The 24,839-nt window shown below is 38.8% G+C and overlaps 1 protein-coding gene across 2 annotated transcripts in view; it reads left to right on the top strand.

Annotated features, from left to right (window-relative positions):
* The window catches only part of LOC131040649 (enhanced ethylene response protein 5), a 128,291-nt gene that overhangs the window by 39,845 nt on the left and 63,607 nt on the right, over positions 1 to 24,839 (top strand). Inside the window, exons 5-7 of one of the 2 annotated variants that reach the window (XM_057973605.2) lie at positions 2,918 to 2,983; positions 3,207 to 3,296; positions 11,509 to 11,541. In XM_057973605.2, the coding sequence (XP_057829588.1) occupies positions 2,918 to 2,983; positions 3,207 to 3,296; positions 11,509 to 11,541 (189 nt within the window). Of the gene's footprint in view, positions 1 to 2,917; positions 2,984 to 3,206; positions 3,297 to 11,508; positions 11,566 to 24,839 lie in introns of both variants that reach the window. The other variant, XM_057973604.2, reaches the window with a different exon arrangement.

Consider the following 24,839-nt stretch of genomic DNA (forward strand, 5'->3'; position numbering starts at 1 on the left):
CGTACGGGGTCTTCCTTTCCGTCCCCCGCGAACTTTGTCAATTTCTGTTTGTTTGCCATCACACTTCTTGGTTGCGCCATGCCTGTGCGTCCCGAACCCGACCTTCCAAAGGTTGGTCGTCCAGAAACTGGTGCGTTGGTTCCTACTACGTGACTTTGACTTTTATGATTGGATGTCGCCGAGCCAAACAGATTGCTTCTTGTACCATGCCCCTGTGTCCCTCTGACACCTTCGGCCGCACCGATATCCCCGACCTCTCTGTTCTAGGTTTCGGTCCCCTTCTCCCTTCTCGTCTTGTTTCCCCTAAATGGTGTGTATGGATCGACCGCACTCCCATCACCAATCTCCTCCAATGTGAGGGACAAATCCCCCAACCGTTTCTTGGTGGTTTCGATTAGCACCGAATCTTGGCCCTCCCCAGAGCCATTGCTGCCATTTCCGCCGCTTCCTTCCTCGGCAATCTTTTGAATCTTCTTCTTCGTTTTGCTTGTTGCGCGAGAATTAATGCTCGTTGGGCGGCTTCAGAGTCCCCTACATATTCCTTTTTGTTTTTGTCCTTATTTAGCAGATTGGGCATTAATTCTAAATTCTCCTTATGAAATAGAACAAGACATCATATTAAAAAGAACATTTTTATTAATTCATCCCTCACATATAATGTATGTCACTGACATACTCATTATAATGGGGGTGTTCTTGTTTATTCTCCTTCGCCCGCACACAATTCAGGGATTATTTACCCCTCGCTTGGTTTCATCGCGCTCCTCTTCTTGGCGCTCGTAAAACTGCCGTAGGATTTGCTGTCGTCGGTTCTCCCGATAGGTGTCTTCCCTGCTGTTTTGAAGAGCCAAAAATGCCTGTGCCAGAAGGTTGGGCAAGTTGCTCATCAAACGATTTACCGCCGGGCTTACACCAAGCGCACTCCACACAGCATCCTCTGGAACATCCTCGGTGGTGGTTTCTCTTCTTACGTGTGTTTCAATCGCCGCTTGGAGGATGCAAGAGAAATCTTTCATAAGTGCTAGTTCTCCCTCAAACAGTTTTTCAAGCTCTTCGTCAGGGTTATTGCTCGTCCCTTCGGGCAATGGTTGTCCCATTATCCACGTGCCATGTAGTATATTCCTGTGCTCCAGATTAATTTAGGCAACGACGCCAGATGTTTTCCCTACGGGTGTGAGTGTGTGTTTAGTGCATTGCAGATAGCCAGAATATGACAATATACACAGATGCAGACAAATAGATGAACTCAATACTGCATTCTCATTGATAACATGTGCCAGTACATCAAATAACATCAAGCCTGTACTATCGTACCACAAACTGGAAACAAGGACGACTATATAGGTGTCGGCACGGTTACCTGGTGCCAACTGCCGGCAACCGTCAGTTAACCGCCGACCTTTAACACACAAATTAACACATACGTAATTACCCGACAACAATGATAATGGATGGTGTTTTAGATAGACAAATTCCTTAAATCAAGCTTTGCTTTGCCATGATAACAACTATACAAAACTGATGCGATCTTTGAAGGTAGTGAAACATTTTCATATTGTAAACATCCATCCAAATACCCAATGCTGGTGCATCCAAATGAACATCCACAATCGAACTATTGCCACAATAAGGTTCAGGTTAACCATGCAAAGTAATTTGCAATCAACAAACTACAAATGGTCTGAACCAAGGAATCTATCAAATATCTTCGCATTTCACCATTAAAATCAATGAACTTCATCTAAATTTTGAGAAGTAGAAACCATTCAAAATGTTGAAACTTCCTACAAATGTTCACCATATCTTCAATGAAAACTATGTATCTATTCCAATATAGTCTTGGCAACAATTTCTAATTATTATTAACCCTTACAAATGGAAAAGCTAAGCCTTATATAGACCTCTCAATTACAAACCAAGGGCCCAGATTGATTCTAAATCAATGTCCAAGATTAAACAATAAAACCCTAAGGTGGGGTTAGTTATAGCTAACACCTCATACATTTAATGCCAACCAAGGAGAAAATTGGAAGTCTTTGAATACATATCCTTTTTAGAGAAAGGACCAATGAGAAAAAGGGTTCTAATATCTTATTTAATGCCTCCTACATGTCCATCTCCTCTTCTTTGGATGAGTCAGGTTTGATGAATTTAGACACAATATTTCTTGACTTGTCATTGGTGGGATAGGTAGGATTTATATCCTTAATGCCACCTCAGCTCTTTGTTTCAACTCCACTTGTATATCATGATAAAGAAGTCTCTGCATCTCCAACAATATCTCTTGATGCTCAACATCATCCTGTTTTTGACTGATCGTGATGGTTCATATTCCCAAATTGCATCATCTCTATCAGATATAATAACATTCTTCATATCTCCACCAGATGAGTTTCTAACTTTGATTAACTCTTCTGAAACTATCTGCTCAAGTGATAGTTTATCAGAATTGACATCAGTAACTAATACAATTATTAATGCATTCATTTGTGGGTTATTACATTCTAAGTTAATCTAAGAGCTCAGATTTTTATATAGAAAAATTTAAAGATGCCCATTGATGTGTTTGCCCACTTTATTTATTCATATTCCTGGAGGCAAATTATAGGTATAAATGTAGTATATTGTATAAATTGGTTTTGAAAGTTGCATTTAATTGATTCATTATGGATATTATTCTTTAAAATAATAAAAAAATAAATTAGTTAGCAGTTAACCTTGATGTGAACTTAATATGCTAAGAAATTTACATGGTGTCAGATGGAGCTTAATGCTGCTGGTCATATTATTACTATCTTTGTTGTCAAAAGAAATTAGTATTGTGACACAGTATCTTAAAGGAAAATAATAGTATTTGTTTGCATTATTAAAATGTTTTGAGTGATCTTTTGATAATTTTCACATATTTGAATTACAGGGTAAAGGGCCTAAAAGACTTGGAGCATTGTATGTAACTTGTCAACTTTTTAAAGTATACTTTAAGGTAATTCTATGGCTTAATTTTGCCTTGATATTATGAGGTTAATCTAAGAAGCTCACATATGATCTTGAATGATCAAAATTCATGATTCCTTAAAAAGAAAAGAAATGAAATCAGGCAATTCATTTCCTACAGAATGATAATGAAGCTGTTTTCTTTTTTCTTAAATCTCCTTATATGCTGTCAATGTGAAGCAATTTTTGATGTCTGGACTTTGCTTGTGCAGCTGGGTACTGTCCATCTTTGCAGAAGTGTCATTAGGAGCATTGAGACAGCACGTGTTTTTGACTTTGAGGAGTTTCCTACTAGAGATAAGGTTCAACTGTGAATCTTCCATCTAATGCTATGTGGATCCTGAGAAGATTTATATGATGAACATGATCTGGAATGCAAAAAATTATGGTTGTATTTTTTTTGATAAGGGTTCCGAATTGCATTACTATTACAGGCACTGTATAAAAAAACAGCAGTTCTTCTGTTTTGACAGAGTCAACTTTGGTTGAGAAGCTGTCATGTTTCCGATTGGACAGCTTTAGGAAATAGGTGATTTTTTCAAACATGTGGAAGCTGGAACAATAATCAAATTCCAAACCTTAGCTGATAAACATTTATACAGTATCCCAATACCCTTGTAAATCAAATATGCAATTTCAAATTCAAGCCCTGACAATAGCAATATAAATGCTTAAATATAACACAACAACAGATCTAGCATGTAGATGACCAAGTTTAACCAATGTGCTTACTGATTTATGTATGAAAAACAAGTACAAAACCCTAGAACAGCAGTATGCTTGGTGATTTGTAAATGAACAACAATATGAAATCTTAGAACATCAATAGATATCAAACCCTAGGGAAGCAAGTGATGTCAATATTAATGCTAATCAGAAGTGTAGGATAATTTGCAATCCTTGTCCACCATATATGGCACTTCAAACTGTGAATGTAAACTTCCTCAAGCTGATGGATACTTTGGATAAGACCATCAAATGCTAATTAATGACACATAACAACAGATCTGAATTTTCTAAGCTATTATAAGCAAGTACAAAAATCTGCAATAATATTAAACTGATCTTTGAAATAACCAACAGCAGTAAATGCATCACTGGTTACTCACAAACTATGGTAAAATCAGTGGTGGATGTGAACATTACTTGGATGCTGCGATCTTTTCTTCTCTTGGTGTGGCAGCACCTTAAATGTTGGGATCTCTATTGTATGGTGATTTCCTTAACGCTGTGTGTTTGCTTTATGCATGTGCTCCAATATTTGAAGTGTGATCTTGTGTTGGAGTGATGTGGTGGCTTGTAGGCAGCACAACACGATAAGGGCAGCAACAAGATTTACTACTCACATAAGGCAGCAATGAAGATTTTCCACTAGCACAAATGCAATACTTTACCCCAAATATGCAACTATAAATCTAAAGGTCTTCAGAAATATTCAACTATCTTTGAATTTGCAAGATCTTTAATAATTTGCTTGTTAATATAAATCAAACAATTGCAATCAATGAGCTCAAATGCGATCCTTTTGTAGGATTGCCTCAATGGATATGAGGGTTTTTGTCGTCAATCCAGTTATGGAAAAGTAAGAGGTTTTTTGTCCCTCGGGTTTTCAACACCAAAATGGTTTTGTCTGTGAATGCTTCAAAACTCCAAAATGGAATGGACAATAAAAATGATATCTTGATGTGAGCCTTGGGTTCCCTTTTATAGGTGCTTTTCTTTGGGCTCTCTATTTTATTTTATTTTGCATTTTCCTTCCATGTATTTAAAAGTACTTTTTAGTTACATCCAAAGTGTACTACTACTATCCCTTTTTTCCTATGTTGCCGAATCAGGTATGGGAACGTGAATGGGTACGTGGGTACATAACGCCGGTACGACATAAATTGTTTTGGGGGTTCAGTATATATATACACACACACACACACACACATGTAGCTAAAAAATAGAATTAAGCTTAGAATGTCATATACCAATACACATGTTAAACAAAACCGTTACAAATTTCAAATTTTGAAACATAACATACTAATTGAAATTCAATTTTCAATATCAAAAAGATCAAACTAGAATCTCATGATAGATAAGTTCTGAGTTCACTAATCAGCACTGTAGGTCTTAAGAATATCAAAAAGATCAAGCTAGAATCAGTAAACATTTCGGTATCTAAAAATGCAAAGCAGGCAGTACAACTGATAGGAAGAGCACATCAGGGTGTTGTTTTAGTTTCGGATCAGGAGCTGTCTCTTGGTACAGTAGGAAATAGATGCCAGTTGCACTGAGTTCTGCAGAGGCTGAATATATGGCAGCTAGTATGGCTACATGTGAGGATATTTGGCTTCGGAAACTTCTAGCTGGTCTCTTTGATCAAGAGCTAGATCCATCAGTCAAGTTACAATACATTCCTACAGATGAGCAGATAGTAGACATCCCGATGAAGGCTTTGATGAAGAGTGAGTTTGTATTCTTCAGGGATAAGCTGGGTGTTGTGTAGAACACCTTCCTCACTAAGAGGGAGTGTTGAGTTTTCTGTAGTTCGGAAGGTGTGCATTGTGGAAGTTTTCTTAAGTGCAGCTTGTGTTGAATGTTTAGCAAGAGGATATTTTCTATTCTGTAAATAGAATGTTTCCTAGAGTTGTGAGGTTATTACTAAGAACGGTTTTATGTGTAGATAGTTTGAGTTATGTAAGACAAGTTTCTTTTCTCCCACATCGTGTAAGGAAACTTCTAGTTTGCATTATGTAAGGAATGTTTCTCTTAGGATGTGTTGTATAGGGAAAGTTTCACTTCTCTTGCATAATTGATGTTTCATCAAGAAGGCTATATATGTAAGATCGTTGTAGCAACTAGGATGAGATTCTTGAAGGAAAGTTTGCTCTTGGAGCTGAATCGAAGATTCAACATTTGCAGGTTTTTCCCCGCATTGGGGTTTCGTGTGTATATCGGTGTTATCTGTGTTATTGTGATTAGCTTGTTATTTTTCCACCAATCAGACCTAAGCGAGTTCTGATTTTGTATTTTTTTCAGACCTGCAAATGTTTCAAAACTGACTGGTTATATAAATCTCCTTTTTCATGAAATGCCTTCTTTGAAATGAGTGCGCTCTTCAATCAATTACTGAATTTTGCTGAGTTTGCTGATGTAAATTTGATGATCTCATTTCCAGAATTCGTTGATTCAAGAAATTTGCTTGTCACAGACAAAGATCAGGTTCAATGCCTTGAATATCCTCAATCTGGAGACAATATTATTGTAGAAGATGATCAATTCGCTGTGTCAAAATCAGAATCGTTTCTCACTGTGTGAGAATTTAGATCGCTATTTTTCCTTCAATTTGCTGATGAATCTGTTGATTAAGAACTTGTGCCTTGATGATACTAATTAGTTTCGATGCTCTGTTATGATCAGAAATAATAAACTTCAAATTGCTGTAGCTGGGTAAATGTCACTGTGTATAAAGACTGCTTTTCTATGTGTCACCATCGCGCTTGCTCTTCAACGATTTTGTCATAATTTCAATCACCATCTTGCTTCGCTGCCTATATACTTTGCCTTTAAACAATGAGGCAGGTTGAAATCGCAGTCTTCAAGGATACTTGCAAATATCGATTCATCTGTTTGAACACATGAAATGATCAGACAATTAATATAGATGCTTAGGGACAGATCACATCTTCTGACAAAGGGTGCCTTGTTACCCATTTTAAATATTTGCAATTAATTCATGAGTCCCAGCAACATATATTAATTGCCTTGTAACAGATCTCTGAGGCTAACCTTGGGTTTTGAAAATCATACTTTTAAATGTAGGTGTCCAACTTGCATCGTGACAAGGTTCAAGATGAAGAGGCGCACTTGACACATCTCATGCATCATTAGGATCAAATTGAGCTCAGCAAATTAGATGTGTAGCCTACACATCTTTTGGATTAAAGGTGGTATCATTTCTTGCTCGTTGTGTCTACTAAATGAATTGCTTCGCATTCGCACACATTAAATGGTATGCCACGAGCCCTTTTACCTTTGCTAGGAGAGGCTCTAAATGTCAAGTTGTAGATGTACTTTGTCAAAGGACGGGTAGCTTTGGTCAAAGGACAAGATGGTTCTAGTGTAGGACGGGTAGCTTTGGTCAAAGGACGAGATGGTTCTTTGATTTCCATGCCTTAGCCAAATTTTGAAATTGAAGGTGAATCGCTCAAGCTTAACCATTGCAAATATAAACTCACATCTCGCTGACCTATCTAAAGGAAGACACTCAGCACTTTATTTTAAAATTACGACAAAAGCAAAGAGAGGTCCCATTCAATCATATTTCCTTAAGGCGCATATTAGAATTAACAATGAAACGTGTGATCACTGTCTTGGACGGGCGTAAGAAATCGCAATGCCTAGTTCGTGCCTTGGAATGATCAAGGAAAATCGCACTATCCCTTAATTTGCTGATCTGAGATGGCAAAAGAAATACCTATCTTTAATTCGTGTCTTTGGTGCCTGTGCCCAGCTGGAAATGCAAGGCTTAATTCGCCTTTCTTGAATGGTCAAAGGGAGTGCTTATGTCGGTGCATTGTAAATAAGCAAAGGAAATCGCAAGCAGAATTTGCTCCAAAAAAGTGGTCATCTAGCTAGTGAAATGGCATCATCAATGCCTTGGAAACATCTTGCTGTCCTTTGTTTAATTGGTGGGGCCCAAGCATTCTACGGTAGAAAAAAAGGGGAGTCAAAGGAAATTGTAATGCCTTAAATTTTTTTTATAGTCTCTATGTTAAAGTTTGTGGTGGGCCCAAACAATGATACGGTAGTGGGGGGAATCAAAAGTGATGAGGTGGAAGGGAATGAGTTTTAAGGAAAAGCCACGGGGGTATGAAGGTGGTAAGAGGGGTAGGATAAGAGCTACGGTGGGGTCATATGGAGTTAGGAAAGGAAGATGCGGGGGGTTATAAGGGAGGTGCTGGAACATGGGGAGCTATAAGGAGATAGCAAGGGTTTGGGTGTAGGGTGTAGGGTGTAGGGGGTTGTTAAGGCGTATATCCTAAGTGGGATGGGTTCTGGGGGGATAGCAAGGAGGGTTATGAAGGGTGTTAAGGGGGGTGGGTTAGGATAGGTAGGGGTAGGAGTTAGGGTGGTAAAAGAGTGTGGGTAGTGGGTAGGTTGGGAAGGGAGTAAGGGGTTAGTGAGGGGTATGCTAAGGGAAAAAAGGGGGTAAAGAATATGAGATGAGGTTAGACGATATAGGGAGTGATAGTTATGAGAGGTATTAAGAAGTAGAAGATAGATATGAAGTGGGGTGAGATGAAAGGACGGTAGGATAGTAGATGAAAGGAAGGGTGTAGAAAATGGGAAGTTAGAAAGTGGGAGGTATTGGGGGATGGAGAGATATAAGATATAGGTGAGATAATAATGATAGGTGAAGGTAGGGAAGGGTAGGAAAGGGAAATGGAAGAGGTGAGATGTGGGAAGGGATAGAAGATGTAGGAAAGGAAAGTATGAAATATAGAATGGATGGAGAATGGGAGAAGGTGAAGTGGAAGGATGAAAAGATGGAAGGAAATGGAAATGGAAATGGAAATGAAAGGGTAGATGGAGATGGGGTGAGTGGGCTTGGGCACCCACTGACAGTGTTGGAAGAGGCAGGTCGGAAGCTTGGTTGGGAAAAGGAAGCGTTGTGTCTCATTTCATCCAAATGAGAGAGACTAGAATTGATCAGCTCCTAACAAACAGTGGGGGCCCTCAACAACTAACCTAGAAAGAAAAAAAAAGTGGGGGCCCTCATTTGCAATGGGGAGATGTGTGAAAACGTCACAAGACTCAAGTCCTTCAATGGTTCAACTTCTTGTTGAGGGATACCAATGTTTGGCATTTCCACCCTTCGAGAGGGTTGCCTCGTGTTTTTCAATGTTGATGGTGTTGGTATTATGAGACCAATTTGCTTCTGCATTGATATTGTTAGTGTTATTATTTGCCCCTTTCAGGACAACATGGAGATGGGGTGAGTGGGCTTGGGCACCCACTGACAGTGTTGGAAGAGGCAGGTCGGAAGCTTGGTTGGGAAAAGGAAGCGTTGTGTCTCATTTCATCCAAATGAGAGAGACTAGAACTGATCAGCTCCTAACAAACAGTGGGGGCCCTCGACAACTAACCTAGAAAGAAAAAAAAAGTGGGGGCCCTCATTTGCAATGGGGAGATGTGTGAAAACGTCACAAGACTCAAGTCCTTCAATGGTTCAACTTCTTGTTGAGGGATACCAATGTTTGGCATTTCCACCCTTCGAGAGGGTTGCCTCGTGTTTTTCAATGTTGATGGTGTTGGTATTATGAGACCAATTTGCTTCTGCATTGATATTGTTAGTGTTATTATTTGCCCCTTTCAGGTCAACATAAAAGTGAAGAGCATGTAAGGTAAAACCTTTCTTCATATTAGAAGAGGAAGCTCACTTGTAACAACAATTAAACCCTATAACTCTAAACAGTTGGCTTTCAATATGCAATATAAACAAACTTAAAACTAACACCTTTTTTCTGTTCTCGGACAAGGGCACAATGGTTATCATCTTGGGCTAGGGCTATTGGGTTTGATATCCTCCTCTTACTGGAGTGTTTTGTGAGCTGCTACTAGCACACCTCAGTTCTCTCACTCTCATTAAGGCATCAAAGGTGCTTTTCTGATTGATATTAAGAACAGTCTAATTTGCTTTGCTTTCAATTCAGGGTATAGGAACTTGAACATATTATCTACCAATTTCTATCTTTGGAGATTCATTGGCTTTGGGTGGAAGGGGAGGTTCGTAGGAAAGTGCCTTGCTTTCTTCTAGGACTTTCTAGGCTGGCATTTTTAACCTTGAACTTATTTTTATGGATCGTATTAGATACTATATTGGTCCTTTTGTAGTGGTGGATGGTAATGCCATTGGCACTTCCACACTGATATCACCCACATATGACTATTGTTTCTAGTCTCGGTCTCTAGCTCTGGGTTTTTGTAGTTGCACTAAGATCATACAATATGGGTTGACCTGATGCTGATTTTGTACATGACAATGCTGATTTCTAGCCTTGGTCTCTAGCTTTGGGTCTTTATTATTTTCTTGCTTCCTTGAGAGGTCTTACCTCACGTTGCTATTTATAACAGTATTTATGGCAGTACCCTCTGTGGGTGTAAACCCTCTAGTTATGCTTTCGATAGTTTAGTGTTTTGTTGCTTTTTAAATCCTAGTGATATTTTTACCATGCCAATCTTTTTATGTAACTACAAGTATTTTCAAGTCCCGTTGATCTACGTTGGTGATTTATGGACACTAAAACAATGTTTGCCCCTTCCTTTTTTCTGTATAAATTTGCATGAATGCTTTCTGGACCGAAGCCTTTTTTCTTTGGGAATGCAAACAATTTTTTTTCAACTTTATTGTCAATAACTAGAGCTAACAGGGGCTGTTTTTAAATCATGTATTATCAGATTTTGGAAGATGTGCAGATGTATTATGTAACGAAAAAGGAGTATTTCATGGAGCTAAGCTCTTAGTAAATGAGCAGAAATTGTTGCCTTGAAAACTTTTACTTCCTCTACAAACCAGTCTTAAAAAATGCTCTGCCATCAAGAGCCTAACTATCTTTTCAGCTATTGAGTTCATTTAAGAGAGTTGATCTTTATAGAAAAGGTGCAATTTTTTGGTTGATTTAATTGTCTCAGCTTTGATGACTGATGTACTTTCTTGTAGTAGATTTCTGGATAAGATTGTGTGCGAGTTTTTTAGATCAACATTTCGGATCACACTCCGTGATCCATCATCAGGATGCAATTTTTTACTTCTTATGCTCTCATGCATCCTGATGATGGATCACGGAGTGTGATCCGAAATGTTGATCTAAAAAAACTTGCACACGATCTTATCTAGAAATCTACTACAAGAAATTCTATGGATTGTGGAAATCTTATATCACTAACTGATGTACTATTATTATTAATGACTTTAGTGTAGCCAACACTGTCTATCTTAATGGTCATAATTTCAGAAAGCCTTCAAATTTCATTGGCTGCCTTAGCTGCTGCATATATTGAATGGGTGAGCATTCATTCAGATTGTACTAAGCTGTTGCTTGTCTCTGTTTGTGGTATTAAGGTGCTTTCTTGGTTGATTACATTGCCTCATGCTCCAATAATAGCTATAGTATCATCTGTGGCTTTACTTTAGTGACTGCCCTCTTTCTTAATGGCTATATAGGAATAGTTTCAGAAATCCTTCAAACATTATAAGCTCCATTAGCCACTGCATTTATTGAGCTGGTTAACATTCATTCAGGTTGTACTAATATGTTCTTTGTCTTTGTTTATGGTACTAATTACAATCCCATTAAATAGTCATTGGTTATTGGTGGACACTAGCAAATACTTTATTTCGTTTGTGGGGGGATGATATTTTTCTAAACAGATTTTTGCAGAGAACTTATTTACATTAGCACTCTGCAAACAAGACAATCAGAAGTTTGGTTTTCACTGATTTCACATTTTATTTTGTTTCAGGTTACATATATGTACTACACGGGTCGCTTAGAGGTGTTCAACGACAATTTTTCTGTTGTATGTAGTATTAATTTTCAAAAGTTATTTCAGATTTTTCTTTTCTGCATTTTTCTGAAAATTATCTTTTTGTTTGGAATCATCGATATTCATGGTTTGTACAAATGAATATTTGAGTAAGCCAAAGTGCTTGAATTTTATATTAGTCTTCTGCTTTCTGGAAATCATGGTTTAAAAACACAATTAGTATTAATTATGTACTATTAAAGTATTAATTATGTACTATTAAAGTATCAATTAATCAGTGTACCCTATTTGTACTCCAATTTCCATTTCAAATTGTCCTTATGGATCATATAGAACTGACGATGAATGGTTGACTATAAATTTTTAATCTTTTACTTCTAAACCACATTCTCTTGGTTGCTATGCTGTATTGTATTTGATCTTTAAACCTTCAGATTTTGATTTCTTGTATTGGTGCATATAGTGTTAGAAGGGACTGATTATAAATTGCTTGATTCCTCTGTAAAGGCCACCTCTTGATTCTCAAGACAAGTATACTCTTGTGTGAATTAAGCATATAGTGGAAGTCAGGAGGCAAATGAAGAGTTTCTCTCAGAACAAAGTGTAATTTAGGAGGTAAATGTTGTAATCAGTGTTCCACCGGTGTTGGGGATGGGGGGATGGGTTTCCGGGACAAGGGGACCAAGGGCCTAAGTTTGGGGACGGCGGCGGGGTGGTGGTGTTGATATAGTTATACATATACATATAGTACTTGAAAAACTAGTTTTGAAAAGATGTATGACAGTATAATAGTATAAGATTTACATTTCAATTGAAACTATAGGAAATTTGAAATACTAAATCTAAATACCAATATTTCTTCAATGCTAATTATGTTGTTATATGGAGCCTAATCAGACTCGGAGGTTAAATTTTCCCTACTTCCATCAGTGTGGTTTCCCCCTATATTTTTCGACAGGGGTTTGGGGGTAGCGCCCCCAAGTTGGGGTCAAGGGGCAGCGCGGGTGTTATTTTTCTATTGGCCCATGTCCAATTAGGGTTACCCATTAACCCCCAAAAAAGTCAAATTTTTAAATTTTAATTTTAAACTTCGCATATACATGGGGGCGATGGGAGACATCTGGGTGTCTCCCCGTCCCTCAAGGGACGTCTGTACGTCTCTCGAAGGACGGGGAGATGCCCAGACGTCTCCCAAGGAGATTCCATGTCTCCTTGGGAGACTTAGAGAAGTCTCTCCGTCTCCGGTGGCGCTTGGGTGGCGGTGGCGGGACGGCGGGGGATGTTGCATCCCCGTCCCCCTGTCCTGGATACGTTCCCGTCTCCGAGACGCGGCCAAAAAGGGGGGGACGCGTCCCCAAGGAACACTGGTTGTAATGTTATCATTGATAATGGAAAGCATGATAATCCGGTTAATGAAGAAATGCTTGCAAAGCTGAATATTAAAAGAATATAATATCCACATACATATATGATTGTTTGGTTGAAAAAGGGTCATATATCTCTGGTTAATAAACAATGCTTGGTAAAGTTTAAGATTGGAGATAACCATGATGAAGTGTTGTGTGACATTATGCCTATTGATGTATGTCGCTTGTTATTGGGAAGGCCGTGGTAATATGATAGGTGTGCTATTCATGATGACCTTGCTAACACCTACTCTTTGACAAAAGATGGAGTGAGGTATGTGGCAATGCTAGAATTTGTTTGGTAGATGGTAGAATTTTTTCGGATGTAATGAATCACAAACAAATGTGCTTTGCTTTGATTTGTAAAATCGGCATTAAAGGAGAAGATGTACTTGTAGAGGTTTCAGATTTGTTTGGTGAATTCCAAGATATAGTTTCAGACAATGTACCTAAAGGTCTTCTGCTAGTAAGAAGCATAAGTTATCAGATGGAATTGATACCAAGAGCTAGTTTGCCTAACAAGGAATCCCATAGAATGGCTCCTATAGAAAATGAAGAGTTGAATAGACAAGTTCACAAATTATTGAGAAAGGGACTAATCAGAGAGAGTTTGAGTCCATGTGCATTACCTGGAATACCAACACCCAAAAACGATGAAGAATGGAAGATGTGCATTCATTCCAGGGTCATCAACAAAATCACAATCAAGTAGAGATTTTCTTTGCCAAGGATGGATGATATCATGGATTGCACAAGTGTAGCAAAGTACTTGACAAAGATAGATTTGAACAGTGGATATCAACAAATCGGATGTGATTAGGAGATAAATAGAAGACAACGTTCAAGACAAAAGAAGGATTGTATGGATGGTAGGTAATGCCATAAGGTGTCATGTCCCCTCTATAGTGCCGCTGTAGCTCAGTAAACAACTCGCCAAGTGTAAGTTTTCCTCCAACACTTAGTCGATTTTAGTGAATAAAGAGGAGGTTGTTTTCAATAAGGTGGCGGAGTCCATGTTCACTTAAGTGACTCCTGATTTTCAGTCATGAGGATGGGGCCATTGCAATTCATTCTCCAAACATTTTCTTTAGATTCCTTATCCTTTATGGAGGGGGCGCTAAATACATAATTGATGAATACTTTTAAGGGAAAAGTATTATGACTGGAATCGATTAAGAAAGCCACCTGATTTATAGGAATTAGGGTGGGCGTGGATTTTAGGTTTGATTGTCTTCTTGATTGTCTTCTTAAGGTTGGAGAAGAGTTAAAGCGGGGATATATTATTGATGATTCTGATTTTTATTATTTCTCTTTGCCTGCCTTGGGACGAAAACCCCGTGATAACCAGCTTGGACGGCCACCCAAGGTCTGCATGTTAGTGTAACTGCGTGGGATCAACATCCAGCATCCGTTGAGGATCGTATTAGTTTAATCAGCCATGAAGTTCAGGATTTAGGAAGTCCACAACTCATTCCAGACTTCTAGAAGTCACTGAGTTCTCAAAGTTTCATGAAGATTTCAGGGATACAAACAGCTATCCGCAGACACTAAGTTTTGTGAGTGCTTTGGAGAATATGTAATAAGGTAGAACATGTCTTCAGACAGTAAATTTTTTAATGGTTCTGTTTATTTCATTTCCAGTTTATTTCCAGAAATCTGGAAATCAATAAAAATGTATTTGCTGCATCTAGCGTAGAGTTTTTGTTTGTTTTTGCTTATCAAAGGATATTTCATAAGGACTAAATAATGCACCAAGCATGTTCATGAGGCTCATGAATGAAGTATTCAAGGAATTTTTGGGTAAGTTTGTTATTGTCTATTCAGATGATAATTCAAATTTTTAGCAAATGTGTGGAGGACCATTTGGTGCATGTTCCTACAGTTTTTGAAGGGTGAGAGAAGAGAAGATAAAATTGAAGAAATGTAACTTTGTGAAGAAAGAATTATTGTATTAGGGATTTATAATTTTAATTGAAGGTCTTAAGATGGATCTTGAAATAGTAAAGCCTATCATAGAATAGCCTACATCGAGGAGTATTACTGAGGTACGATCATTTCATGGATTGGCCTGGTTTTTATACAAAGTTTATTAAGAATTTTAACAGCATTTGTGCACCCTTAATTGAAACAATGAGAGGAGATGGAAAAAATTTAAATGGACTGTAGGGGCAGCCAAGAGTTTTGATTCGTTGACACAAAAAGCTACAAAGAAACCTATTTCGGCACTTCCAAATTCTAACAAGGTATTTCAGGTAGATTGTGATGCTAGTGGCAGTGCCCTAGGAGTTGTATTAAGGAAGGCCCATTGCATATTTCGTTAAGTTTATTCAAATTCTGTGATCAAGAAGATAGAAGAGATGAAGACATAACCTGAAAGTTGTATTTGAACTGCTGTAGTGTGAATTGAAGGATGCACAACACTTATTGATTTCGGTGTCCTCATGCTCCTCATTGTATGCATGTTATAAATGTGAATGAGGGGTTACGTAGTGAAGAGATATGTCTTCCCACGTGGGAAGACACATCTCTTCCTTACGTACCACTTACCACAACATGTTAACAAGTATTAAAGATCATTTACTTGACCGATCGTGAGGAGCATGATTTATTAAGAATCGCTTAATCACAACCCGATAACATGAAACGGTGTAACCGGTGGCAAACACAATAATTCAATTTTGATTTATTCATTATTTGTTAACATATATACTAATAGTCAATCTATTATTATATATGTTAACATGTAATCAAATTTATGCATTGGAATCATGAAATTGCAAAGCCAATGTTACAAGAATTAACACTCCCTCTTAACTAGGGAGGACACATTTCATGTTAGGGAAAACATCACAATTCATCCATTGATTGTGAAGAGAAGAGATATCACACCATAGTGATATTTAGAGATATGGTTCAACAATGAATATCAAGTCTCATGATACTCACCATAACTCATAGTTATCAAGTTATGTGCACTGGCATCAAGTCACATGATGCCTACCATGCTGATAATGATTCATGGCATTGTTGTGACCATTTCACACATCGCCCCATTAAAATGGGGACCCCCTCTTTTTGCTTGGTTTTGCCTGTTTCTCTCTCTTCTTTTAGGGTTTTGGGTTAGTGAGTCAGTCGTCTGGACTGGGGTTAGGCCTTAGGGTTTCCGTTTTGATGTTTTCAAGCCAGTGTCTAGTCCAAATTTTGAAGATTGTTGAGCTTCCTCTCGTAAGATGCAATTTTAAAGTAAGGTGAATTGTCAAGGGGTCAAGTAAGTCTGTCTAGGTTCAGTCAAAAATTTGAATGCAGGTCCGATTTTTTGCCTAAGTGTTGATGATGGAATTTTGAAATTTTGTTTGAGTGATTTTGACCAAATTTTGGAAATTTTGATAATTGATCCCAGGCATTGGAAATAACCTAATTTTGCCTTGTGAAGTGACTGAGGTCCTAAAAACTTGATATTTTGGCCTGTGGAAGCAAGTTCGCTCCTGTCCCTCAGTCAGGGACCAGGGCGAAAATGATATTTTATGCATCCTGGTTATTAATTTATTTCATTTGTCTTGTGCAGGGTCGCCAGGAGATGCAGTTGAACGCGAATTGGAGGTTTTGAAAGATTTTGAGATTCGAAAATGGCAAATTTTTGGAGTTTTAGGCCAAATCGCTCCTGTCCTTCAGTCAAGGACCAGGGCGAAATGACTCACTTAGAACATTTTGACCTCATTTTGATCAAATTGAAGCGTCAAGGACGTAATGGAAGGTGAAATCAACATGATAGAGCGCCAGGATTGAGTCGTTTGCAATAAAAAGTTGAACTTTTGCCCTCAAGGACAAAAATCGCTCCTGTCCCTCACTGAAGGTCCGGAGCTTGAAATCCAAAATTGCCTTGTCCTTGAAAGATTTGAATGATTTCGCGATTTGAGAAGAACAAAGGAAGTACATCTTATCAGTTGAATATAACTTGAAAGTACCATAATGAGGAAAATTGGCCCTAGAAGCAAAATCGCTCCTGTCCCTCTGCCAGGGACCAGGGCGAATTTTAGTGATAGCTCCCGTCCCTCTCCCAGGGACTAGAGCGATTTTCCTTATAAAACAAGTTTTGGGCAAAGATCAAGTGAGTGTTAAGTTTGAGGCAAGCAAAGGAAGCGTAATGAATCCATTGAATATAATTTTGAAGAGTGCAAGACGCCAGTGAAGCCTATTTTGTCCTAGGCGCTCCTGTCCCTCTCCCAGGGACCAGAGCGATTTCTTCCTTAGACAAGTTTCTCGCCAAGATGAAGCAAATTCCATGTCAAGGATGAGTGAAGGGGAGCTTGGCGGATCCGTTGAAGATAGTTTTAAGTATTGGCAAAGAATGATTGAGCCTACAAATGCAAGTTCGCTCCTGTCCTTCAGTCAAGGACCAGGGCGAAATCTTAGTTATTTTGCCTTCCCTTCCGATTTTTGATGAATCCAGACCAAGGTACAAGGGGGCAATGATGTTTGGAACGCCTCGAAGAGAAAGTAAAGTGTCAAAGACCGCAAAAGTGATGGAAATGCCCAAGTTCGCTCCTGTCCCTCTCCAAGGGACCAGAGCGATTTCTTCCTTAGGCAAATTTCCCACGAAGTTAAAGTGAGTTTCGTGTCGAAGATGAATGAAGGGGAGCATAATGAGTCCGTTGAAAACAAGTTTGAAGGTTGGCAAAGCACGAACAAGCCTACAAGTGAAAGTTCGCTCCTGTCCCTCTCCTAGGGACCAGAGCGAAATAGTCAAATATGCTTAAACTTTGAAGGCCACGTTCGTTTCAAATGTTCAAGAAGGAATAAAGAACATCATTTTACGCCTTGAAGACAATTTGATATCAATATGATGAAGGATTTGCACCATAAACTAAAGATCGCTCCTGTCCTTCAGTCAAGGACCAGGGCGATATTCATAAAATCAATCATTTTTCTTCCCAGATCACATCAAAGCAAGGTTACACAAGATCCGAAATGTCATTTGAAAGGTGATGAACAAGGAGTTAAGGTTAAAAGGATGACAAATTTGAGCTAGAATTCAAAGTTCGCTCCTGTCCCTCACCAAGGGACCAGAGCGATATTCACTTGAATATCAAATTTGCCTTGTAAAGGACAAGTAAGTATGCGTGGAATGAAAGAATAAAGTTGTTACTTGCCTTGTGATATAAATTAGTGATTAAGGAGGCGAAGACCAAGGAGTAAATGCAAGATCGCTCCTGTCCTCCAGTCAAGGACCAGGGCGATAATGATCTTAAGAGGCATTCATCTACAAAATTGAATAGATCAAGCTCGAGATTCCCAATGTAGATGCCAGTTTCAACGTGGGGGAGGTGGTTTTGAACGTAAAAGGCGAGAAATTCAAGAGCAAAATGCTAGATCGCTCCTGTCCCTCTCCCAGGGACCAGAGCGATATGGTTTGTATCCTTTTCATCTCTCACGTGTTTGGCGCCAATCATTTTCAAATTGCATTAAATGCTAAATTTCGATAAACCTCGATATTTTTAATTAAAATGGGCATTTAATAAGTGCGCACAAGACATTTAATTAATTAATTTTGCCTTTAAAAATCGAAACTATTAAATACGAAGGCATTAAATTAATTAATTATTATTTTAAATAAATAAATTGGGGCGCTTGGGTTTTATTTTCCATATTTTAAAAAAAGTCGGCCTTGATTTTTATTTAAAATTTGTTTTTATTTTGCCTTATTTCCAAAAGTCGGCCTTGAGGTAATTAAGGAGGTAAGCGCTTATATAAAGGGGGTGTGATATGGCATTTTAAAACATCATTCAATCATCCTTTGCATGCGATTTGGAGAAGACAATTACAAGGTGCGAATTTCATCAAGGAGAGGTGCGAAATTTCCATTCGAAGGGGAGTGCGAACTTGGTTTGTGTTCAAGTGGAGCGAATTTGCCATCAAGACGTTGAAGACCCCAAAAGTTGGCGAAGTTGACAAGGAAGGCGCCTTTGCTAGAGGAGGATCGCATTGATACTTCAAATTTCGATTTTTGCCTAAGCGATTTCCTTATTTTGCTTTTTTAGAGTTAGCTCTCAAGTGAGGTATGGCGAAGTCTTCCCTTGTCTTGAATTTTGAATCTTGATCGTCATATCTTAAATTTTGAATTTTGAAATTTTGAATTTCCTGTAGCTCAATCGAATTTAGGAAATGATAACTCAAAGACTTATCATGAAGTTTCCTAAATTCAATCTCTAATCTAATCTATGTTTATACATTGCAAAATCTATTACTTATTATGAAATGTTGTGTAGGTGTTACAATGGCGACCCCAAAGGCGGGAGCATCCACCAGTCGTCCAGCTCTCATGAAGGAAGATCAGAAGAACGAAGAATTGGAGACCAAGATCGTGTCGAAGTGGAGCAACATTGGAGATACCAACTTGGGAAACTTCAGTGTGAAGAAGTTTTGAGAGGTCCCTTACATTGGCAAGCCATCACCTGTCGCAAGGAGAATAATTGAAAGTGGCATTATCAAGGCGGCCGGCTTCCCTCCAGCAATCCAGTGCCATGAGTTGATGATTGAGTGTGCTCGCCATTATGATCCACAGTCCAGATCGATAGTGTCCAAGGAAGGAGACACTTTTGCTTATCTTTCAGAGGAAGCTATCAGTGAAGCTCTTCACTTGCCAGAACATAAAGATATGATTTATAAAAGCATAGAAGGAGCCAGGTCCATGTATGAAGATGATCCAGACACTTGCTTGAGCATCATCAACAAGAATTGGTTACTCAAGAGTCGTCCTCGCCTGAGCAAGATTCCGAACACACCACATAGGATCGACTTCCAGGAGGAGTACAGAGATTTGATAACACTACTCAACCGAGTTACAGGGGCTCCTCAAGCCTTCTATTTTGAGAAGTGGATGTTCTACTTCATCCAAGTGATAGTTCAAGGAAAAGGAACAATCCATTGGGCTAGAATGATTAGCCATTGCTTGGACGTACAGTTGAGGAGATTGAAGGCTACCAAATTTTTCCACATGAGTTCATACATCATATATGCCTTGATCAGGAGCTTTGAGTATGCAGGACTACCTCACCGAGGAGTGATTGGAAGAGGACCTGGCGAGGTCAGAGTTTGTGATTCCTATGTTCACTTGCATCATCCGCCAGGAAGTAACTACAAGTTAGTCAATGATACATTCACGATGAACATCACCAGGATATTGCAAGGCGGGATTCACAACCGGCTATCTCAGGACGCACAAGAGCTTGTGAAGAGGTACGGTGCATGGTTTATCCAATTTCCGAAATTTACTTATATTAGAGTTCATGGATGTCCTTCACCTCCCTACATGTTGCCAAGATATCCGACAGACAGAATAGTGTTACTTGAAGTAACTAGACAGTTGGCAGCTTATGTGAAAGCATTCAGACACAGACATGGAAATGGAGTTCCTGTACCTATCATATTAGGCAATTCAGTTGAGGTATGTCCCAACGCTCTAGCAATGGATGATGCGGAGAAGGAGTTAGCTTTGTATTCTTTTTCATTCTTTGCCTTGAGAGAGAGCTTTGATCCATACGGGCATATAGAGGAGACAGTCGGAAGAAAGTATAAGCATGAGTTTCAGATAGAGGACTTTGTGATGAATCTCTTGGATGACCTTGAAGTGAAAAGAAAGATGCATTCCATATTACCTTTGGACTTCATCAGGAAGTGCAAAATTTACAGAGTGGCCGACCAAGCTCAGGACAGTGGCAGACATCTCCAATCATCTTATGATCGAGAAAGCAAATCAGTGAGGCTATATTGGAATGAACCCGAGATTGTGGATCTAGATGCTTTGATGGCTCCAATTTTGTCTTGTACTCGCAGATGGGTTGATGTGCAGCATCAGAAGTTGAGAGAGCAAGGTATATCTATGACTTTAACTTTGGAAGAGAAACCAGTTGAAGGAGGAGCAAGTGTAAGTGAGGGTAATCCTAATCCCAGGAACACAAGTGAAGGCAACCTTCGAAGTGTAAGTGAGGGCAATCCCCATCCAAGAGGCTAGGAAAGGAAAGAGAGACCTGAGAAAAGAGAATCTTCCAAGAAGAAGCAAGAGGCCAACCGAGATCGTTCATCCGGCACATCTTCTCGACCTGAGAAGAGGACACTTGAGATAGAGGAGTCTATGGAATCAATGGTACAGAACGATAAAGAAGGACAGGCACCTCGAAGGTCACCAAGTGGGTCTCTCCAAGCTAATAAGCTACATGAAGATAAGGAAGATAATGAAGTAACGTCTCCCCTCAGAGAAGAAGAAACATTGCCCAATGAGATACAGGTTAGAGAAACAAGATCGGCCATCCCAGATTGGTTAAAGGAAAGACTTACAAGGGTGATTGTGATCGAAGACGAGGACAATGTGATTGATTTAGAGAGCCTTGTTGGAAATTCTCAAAAAATGACAGAGAAGAGGAAGGCTACTAAGATGTCCAAGATGATCAGAGATGAGACAGGATCCAGGAAATTGCAGATAGCTACACCGGCAAAGGACAAGTATGAAGGTGAGATCCTCGCAGAGGAATATGATGTAGAGACATTTGAGCTTGGTCCACCCACAGCCGAACAGACGTTGGATGATGCCACTGATTCATTTGAGGCACTTAAAGACAAGCTTAGGGAGGAAATGGAAAAGAATAGGAAGCTTGAGCGAGAGGTCAGTGCTTGGAGAGGCTACTTTAGCCATCTCAATCAGCCTTTGAGACGTCAGGATCCAGTAGTATCCCCTACACAGGCACTTCCCCTTGAATCAGTTGGCGAGGCAGAGAGAGTCAGGAGTTTGGTTCAGCTTATGAGCTCGTGGATTGACAAATCCCATACAGTTGCTATTGAATTTGCAACAAGGATGATGCAGACCATTCACCGAGCTATTCAGGTTCTTGAGGTCATCCACAACTTGATGATAACTGTAGTTGCTTTTGCTCATACTAAGGATGTTATCATTCCTGTCTTGCAAGTAATCAGACAAACATCAAGGAAGGTCCTAGTGCGAGAAAAGATAATGGATGGAGGACCTCATAGTTTACTTCAGTGGTCGACTTTACTCCAGATGAAGGAAGTTCTCTTCGAGGACATCAGTACTAGATGCAATCATGTTGAGGAGGTTATCCACCCGATCCAGGACAGAGTGTTTGAGGTACTACGTACTATTCTTGGCAGGAGGATCGAAGTTGAGACAGATGTGGATTTGCAAGAATTAGAAGATAGAGTCAAGGTCATCTTTTGCAAAGATGAGAATGTTATTACAAATGAGCAACGAGATCAGATGTTTGCCACCATGCTCTTGATTGAGAAGATCAAAGAACTTGAACCTGAATGGGACGCTGCTCTTCTCAAGGCTTTCGATCAGGTCATCCACTTAGAAGAACAAATGAAGAATCTTCCCGAGATTCCAATTGTTGAGATCGAAGGAATCGTGTCTAGATTCATTGCATATGCTAAAAAGGAGCATTGGAAAGGGAATAAGATTCTAGATGAGAGGTTGTTATAGATGATGTGGCACCTTAATTGTCATTGGTCTATGTCTCCTAGATTTTTGTGCCAAAATTTAATATTTGGCTATGCATTTAATGTTGTGCAATAAAAGGGGAACTTTTGTAATAAAACCCTAATTAGGGTTTAGGTGTCATAATCTTGGCCATTGATCTTCTTTTGATCTGGACCGTTCATTGTAATTGAGGATGCTATATATACCCTCATTTCTTTTCATTTTGTAACTAGAAAACTAGAAACTAGAGATTAGATATCAGCATTAGTGATTAGAGATTAGCAATTTGATAGAAGCAAGTATTTTGTAGCAAGATTGAGCTTTGAAGAAGGAATTTCAAACAATTGTTGTTCATGATGGCTTTGAGATCAATAAAATATTGAAGTTATGGTGTTTTATTGCAATTCTTGTGGTTATCTTCATGGTTGTTCGTTTTCTTGAATCATTCTCAATCAAAGTAGTGTTTTAATTTGAAGGACAAAGTGTTGGACTTGATCGTCGGTGAGATTCACTTTCCAAACCACTAGCTTCTTGCTGATTGTAGGAACGCCTTGCGTGGTCAACTGGATCAACTTGAATCACTTAAACTTTCAATCATTGTTGTATCTTGGATATGTGCCTTCGTGGTAGTGTCTATGATCCTTGATGAATTGAAAAATCATTTGTTACCTTAGAAGATCGCATCAATTTCAATTGAGTTGTTACTTTATGGCAATATTGAAGTTGGTAGAATCTTGCCAAGTCTCGTCCACATTGAGTCATTCTTAGGATTAGATTATACTTTATCTCTTGCAAGCCCCACTCTTTTGATCTTTTTTGAGAGCTTGTTAGTATTAGGAAACCCTGTTCCCGCAGTTCGGATTTGGCGTAAGACCCCTTGATGAAACAGCAATCACAACGACCACTGGTGCTTATCCACACGTAGAGACCCTACTTAAAAGAACATTGAAGTCACCCTAACTGATCCTTCTTGCGATATCTTCAGCAGTTAGAGATTTTATTCAAGAGAGGATAAGGTACCCTTGGGTATTTTATTCTGTGTATGATTGTGTACAAAATACACGTCAACAGGCATGTCCACGAATATTATGTTCATAATATTCACCATGAAGATCTCTATCATAATTATGGTTTATTTAATGATATCAACCAACTGATATCTACCATAATGTCTTAGAGATATATATATACTATCATGACATGTCCATAGATACCAAGTCACATGATATCCATCAAGATAGATAATTGATAATTGTAAAATCGTCACCTTACAATATCAATTTGAAACAAGTGTTCATTATTGAAAAGTCGTCACCCTTCAATTATGTTCAAAGGGGGGGCAGGGGGCATGAAGTCATGGAGTAACACACATGACAAATAAAAGAGTTTACACATTAAACATCTTAAATATATTAGTATATCAGAATAAATGAGACTTTATCTCAAAATTAAATAACATTTTCAACCATACCAAGTTTATCTCTAAAGTGTTCAATCTTGATCCTGGAGAGAGGCTTGGTAAGAATGTCTGCAATCTGATCACCTATACTAATATAATTTAGTCGGATCACATTCCTTTCCACCATATCTCGAACATAGTGATAAGGAATCTCAATGTGTTTAGACCTGTCATGAAATATTTGATTCATTGAAAGCTTGATGCAACCCTGATTGTCACAATAGATGACAATAGGATTTAAGGGCTGACCAAACAGTCCTACAATCAATTTCCGGAGCCATACTGCTTCTCTTGCTCCCATGGAGGCTACAATGTATTCAACTTATGTAGAACTCTGAGCAACTGAAGATTGTTTTCTACATATCCATGAGATCATTCCCGATCCTAAACTGAAGCAACATCCAGATGTGCTTTTCTTGTCAACTACGCTTCCAGCCCAATCAGAATCAGTGAATCCATGTAGGTCAAGGTCTACATGTTTATATTTTAGACCAAAACCAATAGTTCCTCGAAGATATCTTAGAATATGCTTTGCAGCAACAAGATGTATTTCTCTAGGTTCACACATGAACTGACTTAGTGCATTAACAACATAACATATATCAGGTCTTGTGTTTACCAAATACATTAGAGATCCAATAATCTGTTTGTAGAGGGTAGGATCTGCAAACTCCGATTCTGCAACTGCTTCCTTTAGCTTGTGCAGATTTGTCTCCATAGGTGTGGTCATGGATCTACAATCCATCATTCCAAATCTCTTGAGTATATCAATGGTGTATTTTCCTTGATTAAGGATTATACCATTTGCCTGCTGCCATACTTCCAATCCAAGGAAGTAGTGAAGAATTCCTAAATCTTTCATATCAAACTCAGAAGCTAATTCTTTCTTACATCGAGAAATACAATTATCCTCTCCTGTGATTAGTAGATAATCAACATAAAAAATAAGAAT

The sequence above is a fragment of the Cryptomeria japonica genome, chromosome 1, assembly GCF_030272615.1.
Source record: "Cryptomeria japonica chromosome 1, Sugi_1.0, whole genome shotgun sequence".
In the NCBI taxonomy this organism is placed as follows: domain Eukaryota; kingdom Viridiplantae; phylum Streptophyta; class Pinopsida; order Cupressales; family Cupressaceae; genus Cryptomeria; species Cryptomeria japonica.